Source organism: Pogoniulus pusillus, chromosome 8, assembly GCF_015220805.1.
Source record: "Pogoniulus pusillus isolate bPogPus1 chromosome 8, bPogPus1.pri, whole genome shotgun sequence".
In the NCBI taxonomy this organism is placed as follows: domain Eukaryota; kingdom Metazoa; phylum Chordata; class Aves; order Piciformes; family Lybiidae; genus Pogoniulus; species Pogoniulus pusillus.
Window position 1 is genome coordinate 38043555 of NC_087271.1, and position 12871 is coordinate 38056425.

Below are 12871 nucleotides of genomic sequence, written 5' to 3' on the forward strand. Positions count from 1 at the left end.
CTGCCCTCTTCCAGCTTAAAGCCATTGCCCCATGTCCTTTCCCTACAAGCCCGTGTACAGAGTTCATGCTAGGAACTTCTCTGCTTAAATATATGCAGCATAGAAATGTGAATAATGCTTCATAGAACTATATGTTGCTGGTTTAGAGACTTGAAATTAGCGTTTGGGTCTTGATGCCTATTCCTTGGTTATGGGGACTTGGGCTTGGCCATGCAGGAGTTGTTTTCCACCTTTCCTCCTCAGCAAAGCTGTGTAAATAGGAGGTATAACTCTTCTATTTCTTGTAGTTTTAAGATGAGTTCATTACAGATAGAACCACAGAATCAGTCAGGGTTGGAAGGGACCTCAAGGATCATCTAGTTCCAACCCCTCTGCCATGGGCAGGGACACCCTACCCTAGATGAGACTCCTAGGGTAGCACCTCCCCTATAGGGACAGCCTATGGGAGCTGAGACTGTTCAGCCTGGAGAAGAGGCATCTCTGAGGAGACCTTAAAGCAGCCTTTGAGTACATGAAGGGGGCCTGTAAGAAAGCCTGGAAGATACTTTTTACAAGAACTTGTAGCAATAGGATGAGAGGGAAAGCATTGAAGCTGGAAAAGAGTAGTTTTAGGCTGGATATTGGGAAGAAATTCTTCAGCGTGAGAGTGGTGAGATACTGAAACAGGTTGCCCGGGGAGGCTGTGGATGTCTCCTCCCTGGAGGTGTTCAAGGCCAACTTGGATGAGGCCTTGAGCATCCTGGTTGTGTAGGAGGTGTCCCTGCCCATGGCAGGGTGCTGGAACTAGGTGATCTTCAAGGTGCCTCACAACCCAAATCAGTCTGTGATTCTATGGTATAGAGAAGGTTTTCAATTTGAACAGCAGTTCAGTTGTGATGTATTATTTTGAGACATTTGAGCTTTGACTGATTCAGCTGTGTGTGGCCTGTTGCTGTGTTCAGATAAGCGTGTGTTCATGACTGTGGCAGTGGACATGGTGGTCACTGAGGTGGTGGAGCCAGTCCGCTTCCTGCTGGAGACGGTGGTGCGCGTCTACCCTGCCAACGAGCGCTTCTGGTACTTCAGCAGGAAAACCTTCACCGAGACCTTTTACATGAAGCTAAAGCAGGTACTGCATGGTTGCTTTCCTAAGAGAAGCTTTGTTTTGTTGGACTCTGCTGGTTTGAGGCTAACTGGAGTATTTTTAGAATAGAATAGAATCAACCAGGTTGGAAGGAGACCTCCAACATCATCCAATCCAACCTAGCACCCAGCCCTGGCCAATCAACCAGACCATGGCACTAAGTGCCTCAGCCAGGCTTGGCTTCAACACCTCCTACCATGGTGACTCCCTGGGCAGCCCATTCCAATGCCAATCACTCTCTCTGCCAACAACTTCCTCCTAACAGCCAGCCTAGACCTTCCCCTTGAGACTCTGTCCCCTTCTTCTGCTGCTGGTTGCCTGGCAGAAGAGCCCAACACAGCAGGTTAGAGAGAGAAGTGCATGCAGCCAGGGCCAGAGAGCAATTCTGTTATCTATATTTATGTTCTTGCTTTTATCCATCTCAGCAAGCCTATGAGTGAAGTAGACATCACCACTGTTTCCTTTTCACAGCCTAGCATCCAATTCCTCTCACTAAAATATCCCTGCTAGGCTCAAACTAGCACAGTGGCTCTCCTCTGGATCCAGTCCATCTCCTCTGGAAATGTTTTGTTCAATGGCTATGTGTTGGGTTATCCTTTGGGCAGTGGATGAAGTATACAGAGTGTCTGTTTCTGCCTGTTATCATGGTAGGATGATACACAACTGCATATTCCTGCAGCAGCTGTGCACCTGCTTTCTCCAAAGATTTGCACTGTGGTATTGGTCCAAAAAGTGAGCAGCAGAGAGGCAAACTGTACCACTTGTATTGGAGTAGTGCCCTGTGATCTTTGACTAATGAAACCAAAGAGCAGTAATTGAATTTTTCTGAGCCTGTTGTGAGTATCTGAGATGTCACCTTCCTGTGAGGTACAGTAATAGGTCTGTGGATATTATGTGACAAAGTGCTGCTGTGTTTAATACTTAGTGAGTAAATAAATCTCATGCAAAGCTGTTTCTGTACTCTGCTAGGGATTAACACAGCAATTTAGGATGGAAGAAAATCTGAGACAAACCAACTGTTCATCTGCAAATGTGGAGGTTATCTACATTTTAAAGCAAACCCACTTGAATATGTTATATTCTCATCTGGATGAGACTTAGCTATAATCAGTGAAGCTTTCCTTTGAAGTTACCTACAACTGTACCATTTTTAGGCTGAGGAGTTTGGATGCTTTCTTTTTCTTCTTTGCATTCCTTATAATGTGACAAACATATATGCCTCTCATTCCTGAGAAAACTGATCCATTTCTTCCAGCTCTACACTTCAGAAAAGCTGTTCACATTTTTGAGAAAGAAATGCTTTCAATCTTTGCCTGTTTCTACAAGATTAGATCCGGGTTATGGGTGACAGGATCTCTCTACGTGGCCTGTAGCAAGTCTCCATTTAGCTAGTTATCAGCTGGACAGTTTGCACTGCAGTAGAATCAGCCAGGTTGGAAGAGCCCTCCAAGCTCATCCAGTCTGACCCAGCCCTGTCCAGTCAAGGCCAAGTGCAGGGTTCTACACTTTGGCCACAACAACCCCAAGCAGCACTACAGGCTGGGGAAAGAGTGGATAGAGAGCAGCCAGGCAGAGAGGGACCTGGGGGTGCTGTTAGAGAGTAGCTGAAGATGAGGCAGCAGTGTGCCCAGGTGGGCAGGAGTTAGCCAATGGCATCCTGGGCTGGCTCAGGAGCAGTGTGGCCAGCAGGACAAGGGATGTTCTTCTGCCCCTGTACTCAGCACTGCTGAGGCCATACCTTGAGTGCTGTGTCCAGTTCTTGGCTCCTCAATTCAAGGGAGATGTTGAGATATTGGAAGGTGTCCAGAGAAGGGCAATGAAGCTGGTGAGGGGCCTGGAGCAGAGCCCTGTGAGGAGAGGCTGAGGGAGCTGGGGGTGTGCAGCCTGCAGCAGAGGAGGCTCGGGGCAGACCTCATTGCTGTCTGGGAGGCTGTAGCCAGGTGGGGTTGGGCTCCTCTGCCAGGCAAGCAGCAACAGAACAAGGGGACACAGTGTCAAGTTGTGGCAGGGGAGGTCTAGGCTGGATGTTGTTAGGAAGTTGTTGGCAGAGAGAGTGATTGGCATTGGAATGGGCTGCCCAGGGAGGTGGTGGAGTCGCTGTCCCTGGAGGTGTTGAAGCCAAGCCTGGCTGAGGCACTTAGTGCCATGGTCTGGTTGATTGGCCAGGGCTGGGTGCTAGGTTGGCCTGGATGATGTTGGAGGTCTCTTCCAACCTGGCTGATTCTATGATTCTGTTATCTTACTCCCTCAAAAATAAAAGTAATGCTTACAAATATTAGTGGCATCAGTCCTCGATTGCTTTAACCAAGTACTTTGTAATGGCTTGATAATGGTGCTCTGTGAGAACTGAAACAGAGACCACAGCTCTATTGTCATCCTTCTGACTGTGACAAAGTGCAGGGCATCTAAGTCTACACCCCAAAATTCATTAAGGTGACTTGAGGAGAATTTCAATCAGCACAACTGACTGATCACTGGAGCCACTGCTTCCAGGGAGTGTCAGCTTTAAGTGAAGGAAATCTGATTGACTAACCTAAAATACAATAGGGAAGCTTTCTGAGGATACAATAATTTATATTGTGTCACTCCATGCAGCCTTGATTTAAGCTTCAGTGTCACCAGTTTGTTGAAACTGCAGGTGCTAGTCAGCAGGTCATGTGCATCTCCAGTGAAGGTGTCCTGGAGCCTTCCACCTTTATCATAGTTTTGTTTTTTTAAACAAATGGAATATTATCTGACTTAATTGTGATATTTTCCTTTTCCATGGTTAATTTGATGGCTTTAATATGTTTTTAATATACCCTTATTTTAACTGGTTAGGCAAAATGCACAGAAATCCAAGAGCACAATGTTGTGGGCTGGCTCATTTAGTACAATCATTAGTTTCCTGTTTGATACAATTCTCCACAAATGCTTTAATCACTGTGTATGACTGAACAATAATTGACTTCAGAGTTGTAACTCAGAGGAAAAACTAAGACACTTGTTCTGGTCAGTAGTGCTCCAGTGCTCCCCATGAGTCAGTAGTGGATCTTTATCAGTGACCTGGATGACGGAATTGAGTGGATGCTCAGCAAGTTTGCTGATGGTACAAATCTGGAGTGGGGGTGGCTGACAGCTTGTCAGGTTTTGCTGCTGTCCAATGAGATCAGGACAGGCTAGAGAGGTGGGCAGAGGAGAATCTCAGTAAGCTCAATAAGGACAAGTGCAGAATCCTGCATCTAGGGACACAGTCTCAAGTTGTGCCAGGGGAGGTCTAGGCTGGATGTTAGGAGGAAGTTCTTCCCAGAGAGAGTGATTGGCATTGGAATGGGCTGTCCAAGGAGGTGGTGAAGTCACTGTCTCTGGAGATGTTCAAGAAGAGACTGACTGAGGCACTTAGTGCCATGATCTAGTTGATTGGCCAGGGCTGGGTGCTAGGTTGGCCTAGATGAGCTTGGAAGTCTCTTCCAGCCTGTTTGATTCTATGCTTCTGTTCTGTGATCTGGGCACAAATAACACCAGGCACCAGTACAGACTAGGGGTCATCCTGCTGGAAAGCATTCACTTGGAGTAAGACCCTGGAGTCCTAGTGGACAGTAAGTTATCTATGAGACAGCAATGTGCCCTTGTGGCCAAGAGGGCAAGTAACACCCCAAGGTGCATTAAGAAAAGTGTGTCTAGCAAGTTTAAGTAGGTTTTCCTCCTGCTCTGCTCTGGCCTGGTGAGACCACACCTGCAATACTGTGTCCAGTTTAGGGCTCCCCAGTTCAAGAGAGGCAGAGAGTGGAGAGAATCTAGCGGAGATGATGTGGGTGCTTGAACATCTCTCCTATGAGGAAAGACCTGGGGCTCTTTAGTCTGGAGAGGAGAAGGCTATTTGTAGGCCAATGCCTATAAATATCTGAGGGGTAGGTGTCAGGATGAAAGTCTCAGTCTCTTTTCAGTGGTGCTCAGTGATTGGACAAGGAACAGCAGGTACAAGCTAGAACACAGGAGAGTCCACCTCAACATGAAGAGACACTTCTTTCCGATGAGGGTGATGGAGGACTGGAGCCCAGAGAGGTTGTGAAGTCTCCTCTTCTGGATGCATTCCTATGTGACCCACCCTAGGTGACCCTGCTTTGGCAGGGGGTTGGACTTGATGATTTTCAGAGGGTCCCTTCCAACACCTAATACTCTGTGATTCTGTGGAAGTTTGTATCCAGTGCTTAAATTATAGATTAGTAACTTCTTTTTCGTAGAGGACTTAGATTAAACTGAACTTTTCTAGCTTGGGAAAACAAAACAAGCACTGCCCTCCCTCCCTCAACCTTTAAAGTAATTTGTTACCAAATAACTGAAGAGGCAGATTGGGAATTAAAACTACTATTCAGTGGAAATAATTCTGTTCAGGAAAACATTCTGACCTCAGACATAGGTAGTTGCAGATACTACACTCCAATTTCTGAGTCAGTTTAGCTGTTAGGTCAACAGCAGTGTCAACAGCAGTACTTGTGTGCACACAGACACACACATCTATATAGCAGTGAGAAATAAACAGAACTTGGGTTGCAAACACAAATTTTATAGCTAGATACAGCCACTATATTTCCTCTTTCAAAAGAGTATATTCCAAAGTACACTCACTGGAAGGAAGATTAATTGTTCTGTTGAATGAGTAAAAGACTACAAGGAGCTTTTCACAATGTACAGCTTTCAAAAAACATGAGGGTTGTTTGTTTTTCTTTTAGTCTTGTCTTTACCTACTAAAACCTCCTACCATTAAATTTCTGCCACCTCCTCAGGCATTTGATTCCCATTTCTTTGATGCCAGTTACTCCAATATTTTCCCTGTTTGTTCTCTCCTCTTTTCTTTTGCTGCAGTTTCTCTTTGACCATGCCTCATTATATGTGTTTAAATTGGAAAGCCTTTTCTGTCATCGTTCTGAACAGTACTTAGGAGGCAGCTTTGGAAACAATGCAGTTTTATTTCTATTTTCTACCTAAAAAACCTTAAAGAGAAATAGAGCTGTCAGCTACTGCCAGTCTATCTGTGCCATTGCAAAGGAATCTGAGGGAGTCTTACCCAAACTGATGTTTAGCCTTGATAGGAGACTTGCTTGCATGTGTTTTGGATTTGGCTTTGGCATGCTGTTAGAGCTGTATTTATCAGCAATGCAGACCTAATACAGACACATATTTTGTTTTAGTCTGAAGGAAAAAGCCACACAAGTGCTGGGGATGCAATTTATGAAGTTGTCAGCCTACAAAGAGAATCTGCCAAGGAAGAAGAATTGATCACTCCAACAAGTGGAGGAGGGCCTACGTCTTCCCAGGAGGATGAGGCAGAAGAAGGTAAGAATAAATCTTAGAATCACAGAATTGTTTCACTTGGAAGAGACCTTTAAGGTCGATGCTTAAGGTCAAAGTCCAACCTTCAACATAAGACCACCGTGGCCATTAAATGAGCACTTGGAGTTCCCATAGGTAGTACTGTTAGATTTTTGCTGTTAAATTACTCATTTAATAACTCCTCCTTGCATCTATTAGAAATACAACTGGTTTGGACATAAAGATCACCTGTAATTTTCTATTCACTGTGATTCTTTAGTACTGCATTTAAGCAATTATTTAGAGTTCTTCAGGAGAAGCAGCAGAGAAGGCATGCCCGTTTCTCTGTGTGCATCAGAATGTGTTACTGCTGCCTTTGTGCTCTGCTTGCAAGACAGAAAACCTGTAGAGGGAGTTCTTTTTGTCTGATGGAAGCCATTTGCCTTCAACTTGGTGCTAAAGGACAGCATTGAAATGGGCTTTGAAGTGGTGGGCTTTAAATACCTGTTGGTAAAGAAAAGCAAACCAAATTGCAGACAGACTCATAGAGGGAATTCTTTCATCCTTAAACTGTCTGATGAGCTTATGGCTGTTACCCCTTATTTACAATGAGTGCTTAGCAAAATACCTCCTGCTTCACTTGGGGATTGTGTTAAAGGTTGGTGCTCTTCATGGGCCTAGTGTCTTTGCTGTCCTATCCAAAACTAGCAGTACCTCAGTGTTTTTCCCACTGATGTTTTTTGTTGTTTTGGAAGTTTCATTGGGTTTTTTTGAAGACACTTGGCCTGCTGCCTTCTCTTTGTACTCTGGGAGTTAGCCCTTAGCATTCAGAGTAGGCTTTCTGTGTGTCATTTTTCATCTGAGTGTCTGACCTACCAGAACTTGAGAGAGTTTTACAAAGTTCTTCAGATCTCTGGCACTGTTTTGTCAATACTATAAACAGTCTGACCTACTACAGCAGAAAGAATTCCTTCTTGATTCTTACTCATAGGTAAGTAGTTTATGCAATACAGATTGGAACCCTGTGATCAACACAGCCAGGAGCAGGCAAGTAGGGTTATATGATTACCAACACCCCCACATATCCAAGATGACTCCAGTCTTACAAAGCCCCCAGACAGGTGCTCTTTAGTGAAGTGAAAAGCTGCTTCTGACTCCTGGGAATGGAGCAGGATGGGCATTAACTGTCACTGCTACTCCCTCCTTTTTATCAAGTAGCACTGACTAGCAAACCCAGTACTTTCTTTAAAGGAGCTTTTCTGTTTAATTGGCATTTGAGATTGCTTTGCTCTTCATAGTCAAAATTGCTTCAGATTTGACCTTGGGCTCTTGTGGTTCAGTGTAGTGTAGTTCAGCATCTGTGGGTGTTCTTTTCCCTGTTGGATGTTGGAATTGTACTAGGCAGAATGTTCTTGGGAGCTTGTTTGGTACGATAGGGTTGAAGTAATTACTTGAATCCTTTTTACTATTCCTTCTTACTGGGAAGAGTAAAGCACAGTTCCAGAACTTGATGAATGTATCACAATCAGTCATAAAGTGGATATTGTCCTCATGGTACTATCATAGACAAGCTTTTTTTTATTAGAATATAAAAGTGTTCCACTGGGATATGAACCTGAGTTCAGCTTAGGTTTAGCTTCTAATGCTGGTTCCCGTATTTTAAATGTAGATCACTTCCTAAGAGAAGGCATTAAAAATATCATGATGTGACTCTGTTCTCATGGAAACTGCATTTAGAGTTCTCTGCCTAGAACTTCTCTATCCTGGTGGATATGCAGGTTAAATGAGTCATTTGCAGTTTGCTAAATAAATCTCTTCATTCTTTTTCTTTCTTTTTCTTTTCAGGGTACTAATTATGATGATGGAAAAAAAAACCCTCTTGAGTTTACAATGTCTTGTCTTAGCCTTGGAAGAAGGCTTTTTCTTGTCTTTAAGGATTACCTGGCCATAGAGGTTTTTTTGTGCTTGCAGCCTGACTGGGGCAGGTGTTCTTTATAAGGACTTCACTATTTCCTAGGCCTGAGGCTGCTGTTTCCATTACAGATCTTGAAAATCATTATTTGTTCTCTTCATATATTTTTTTTTGCTATATTCTTATATATATCCTCCATGCCCACAGAATGGTACTTAATTTACTTCAGAAGCAGTCCACATTGCAGTTTCAGTTGTGTATGCATGCCACAACTGCACCTTTCGTGATTCCTCTGTACCCTGTGTGTGTGCATGCACACAGCTCAGTGGGATGTCTCATGTCATGACTATACCAATAAAGATGTTCATAAGAAGGCTTTTTTTCCCCAATATTCTTTTTGTTTTAACAAGAGGCCAAATGTGGTCCCTGTCTCCTCTAGCAGTATGAAATACTTGACTGCATTAGAACCATAGAATCAACCAGGTTGGAAGGGACCTCCAAGCTCATCCTGTCTAACCTCTCACCCATCCCTGTCCAGTCAATTAGATCATGGCACTAAGAATCATAGAATCATTCAGGTTGGAAGAGACCTCCAAGATCATCCAGTCCAATCTATCACCCAGCCCTCTCCAATCAACTAGATCATGACACTAAGAATCATAGAATCAACCAGGTTGCTTATACTTGTGAGCCTAAGGCTGGAGACAGTGTCTTTGCAGCAGAAACACTGGCCAGGGAAGTGTAGCCCTAGATATGAAGAACAAGGAAGGCAGTCAGCAGCATCCTGGCCTGAAGCAGCAATAGTGCCACAAGCAAGACCAGGGCAGGGATTGTCCCACTGTTCTTGGCACTGGTGGGGCCACACCTTGAGTGCCTTGTTGAATTTTGGGTGCCCCACTCTGAGAAGGACATTGAGGTGCTGGAGCAGGTCCAGAGGAGGGGAACAAAGCCAGTGAAGGGTATGGAGAACAGGTTGGTAAGGAGCAGCTGAGGAAACTGGGATTATTTAGTCTGGAAGAGAGGAGGCTGAGGGGAGGCCTCATTCCTCTCTATAACTGCCTGAGAGAAGGCAGCAGTTGGTGTCTTCTCCCTGGTAACAAATCTGGAGGGAGCAGGGTCACATTGCACCAGGGGCTGTGATTTGCCATTGGAATGGGCTGCCCAGGCAGGTGGTGGAGTCGCTGTCCCTGGACGTGTTCAAGAAAAGCCTGGATGAGGCACTTAGTGCCATGGTCTAGTCGATTGGATAGGGCTGGGTGATAGGTTGGACTGGATCATGTTGGAGGTCTCTTCCAACCTGACTGATTCTCTGATACTATGGTTATGCTGGATATGGACTGGATGGTGTTGGAGGTCTCTTCCAACATGAATGATTCTATGATTCTGTGTTTATGCTGGATGTGAGGACAAAGTGTCTTCACTGAAAGGGTTCTCAAACACTGGAAGGGCTCCCCAGGGAGGTGGTTGAATCCTCATCTGTGGCAATGTTGAAAAGACCCAGAGGTGGTGTTGAGGGACATGCTTTATCACCAGTCTTGTTATAGAGTTAGAGTTTGCGCTCCAAGATCTATGTCTTCTCTAAACAAAACAATTCTGATTCCATGGCTAGGCTGGCTACTTCTAGCAGCAGTACTTGCTTTCACCACAGAGGAAATGATCTTCATTTGGCTTCAGTATTTTAACTCTTACATTTTTTTTTTAATTACAATCTAACATCCCAGGAGAATACTAAATAACTCCATTTGAGTTTCTGCTTGAATCAGAATAGATTCAGGATCACTGTAAGTGGGAGCAGTTCTGTTTAAAACCAGGAAATACTCTTTTAACTGATTGTAACAGAGTCAAAGAGGCCTTTTGCTGGTATTTTTTGTGGTCCCAAGTGTCTGGTTGCTAGCTTTTCTTCCATCCTATACATTAGCAGCAGAGTAGACACAGGATGTCTAGCAGACATTTCTGAAATAGGTGATTCCTGATAGGTGAAAGTCTCCAAAGTCTCTGAAAAGGAGTGTCAAAGCATGGGCTTTAGATTGCCTCTAGAACACTCTCAGATGTCTGGCAGGAATGCAGTTTTAATTTACCACAACAACTGATTTCTTGATGATTTAGTTGCAATTTTTCTGCTGCTCAGCTGCTAACTGAGCAGGGCTGCAGTTGACAGCAAAGTGGATACTGATCCATCAACACTGGACTTAGATCCAGAAGAGTCCTACTGAAATACAATTTGGTGTTTAGTTAGTGGCCTTTAATGAGAAGAAATTCTATGTAAATGTAAAGCTGTAGAAGAAGGAGCCACAAAAGAGCAGAAACAAGAAGCTTAAAGAGGGTAAAACTTTTATCTCTGTGTTCTCCCCAAGAACAATATCATATCTAGTTGATTGGACAGAGCTGGGTGATAGGTTGGACTGTGTGATCTTGGAGGTCTCTTCCAACCTGGTTGATTCTATACAATAGCAAAGGTAACATAGTAAGAGAAAAATCAGTGTGGAGATGGTGAAATTTGACAGTGAAAATAGAAATGGAAGGTTCAAGGACCTGGAGAGCTTCAAAGAAGTCTGTGTGATGTATTGAACAGCACAAAAAGTGCATAGAGTAGGTAAGGAGTGGGCAATACTAAATGACTGGAGATGATCAGACTAAATTTGGATGTTGTGTCGAATGTTGTGGGTGGGTAGAGGCTGTTTTCAGGATGCAGAAAAGCAAAGGAGTAGAGGAGGTGGTGTTTTAGGAGTCAGTAGAGCTACTGAGAGTATTTAGTGATAAAATAGAGGCTTAGGATGAGGGACAGTGTGACCAAATGAGGAGGTCTGAGTCAGAAGAATGACATTAGTAGTGGGGAAATAGTCAACTCTGCATTTTTATGCACATTAAAATAGCTTTATGTAATTCATAGGAACTGTGTGTTGTATTAATCCAAAACAGTCATGTGGGTGGGTCCTAAAGAAGATCAATTAAATCTGTACTGGAGTCTTTGCTGTCTCCATAAAAATTAGCTAAGACTTTCTAAACCTTGAATTCATGAGATCAGCTGCCCAGTGGCTGTCTTCAGACACAAACTCCTTTGCTGCAGTTCCATGGGAGGACACAGTCCCAGACTGGTGGAGATCTGAAGGATCTTTGGGGTTTGTCTAGTCATAGAATCATAGAATCAACCAGGTTGGAAGAGACGTCCAACATCATCCAGGCCAACCTATCCCCCAGCCCTGGCCAATCAACCAGACCATGGCACTAAGTGCCTCAGCCAGTCTCCTCTTGAACACTTCCAGGGACGGTGACTCCACCACCTCCCTGGGCAGCCCATTCCAATGCCAATCACTCTCTCTGACAACAACTTCCTCCTAACATCCAGCCTAGACCTCCCCTGGCACAACTTGAGACTGTGTCCCCTTCCTCTGTTGCTGCTTGCTTGGCAGAAGAGTCCAACCCCCCACCTGGCTACAGCCTCCCTTCAGGGAGTTGTAGACAGCAATGAGCTCTGCCCTGAGCCTCCTCTTCTGCAGGCTGCACACCCCCAGCTCCCTCAGCCTCTCCTCACAGGGCTGTGCTCCAGGCCACTCACCAGCTTCCTTGCCCTTCTCTGGACACCTTCCAGCACCTCAACATCTCTCTTGAATTGAGGAGCCCAGAACTGGACACAGCACTCAAGGTGTGGCCTGAGCAGTGCTGAGTGCAGGGGCAGAAGATCCTCCCTTCTTGTGCTGGCCCCACTGTTCAGGATCTGAAGCACTTTCTTGGCTTATAGAAGCATTCAGTACAATTGCAGGGTTGTAAATAAAAGGGAAAATTGGGGAATTTTGAGGTTGTTCCTGTTGCAGGTTTGTAGGGAAATGGAAGTACAGGGAAAGTCACCTACCTGGGACTTTGGGGTTCTTCCTACCCTGTAACCCACTTTGCTGCTGGAGTTCATTTGTAAGCCAGGTTTGTAGGCAAAGCCCTCAGGAAATGAGTGGGGCTCCCTCTGAGCTATCATACCCTCCTTGACCCCCTCCAGTGTCCACAGGACACTCATGCAGGATGCCTTTGGGAACACATCATGGGTAGGGATTCTGTCCTGGATAAAATCTCTTGCTCACACTGCCTTTGTGAAATTTCAAGGCAAAGCATCATTCCATTGCTCTGAGCTGCAGTTCATGAATGCTCCAGGGAAATTTGTTGATGACTTCAGTTTATTCTTGCAGAATGATAGGAAAAATTGCTTCCATACAAAGGGAATTCTCAGTCCCTTGGGTCCATAGGTGAAATCTGTTTCTTAGATTTCAGTCCTTTTTTATGACTTACATAAAATAACTTCAGATTGTGGTACAAACCAGGTATTTTTCAGTAAAAAATGAGCATAAATTGATGGTTGCATCTTCTCTGGAATGTTTTGGATGCTTTGTTTGGGTAGTGGTTGTCCTCCCTTGTCTGCTCATCAAAATAGGATCGTTTGAAACTTGTTTGAAAAAGGATTTGCAGTCCTCTTGGCTTATTAGGCTGTATCACGGGGAGTGTGGCCAGGTTGACAAAGGTGATTCTTGTGAGACCCCACTGTGAAATCTGTGTCCAGT

At 44.6% G+C, this 12871-nt stretch overlaps 1 protein-coding gene across 5 annotated transcripts in view; it reads left to right on the forward strand.

Moving 5' to 3' along the window:
- Nucleotides 1–12871, forward strand: part of RABGAP1L (RAB GTPase activating protein 1 like) — a 302720-nt gene that overhangs the window by 39207 nt on the left and 250642 nt on the right. For all 5 annotated transcript variants that reach the window (XM_064148105.1, XM_064148106.1, XM_064148102.1 and 2 more), the window contains exons 10-11: nucleotides 942–1108; nucleotides 6295–6439. In XM_064148105.1, the coding sequence (XP_064004175.1) occupies nucleotides 942–1108; nucleotides 6295–6439 (312 nt within the window). The remainder of the gene's footprint in view (nucleotides 1–941; nucleotides 1109–6294; nucleotides 6440–12871) is intronic.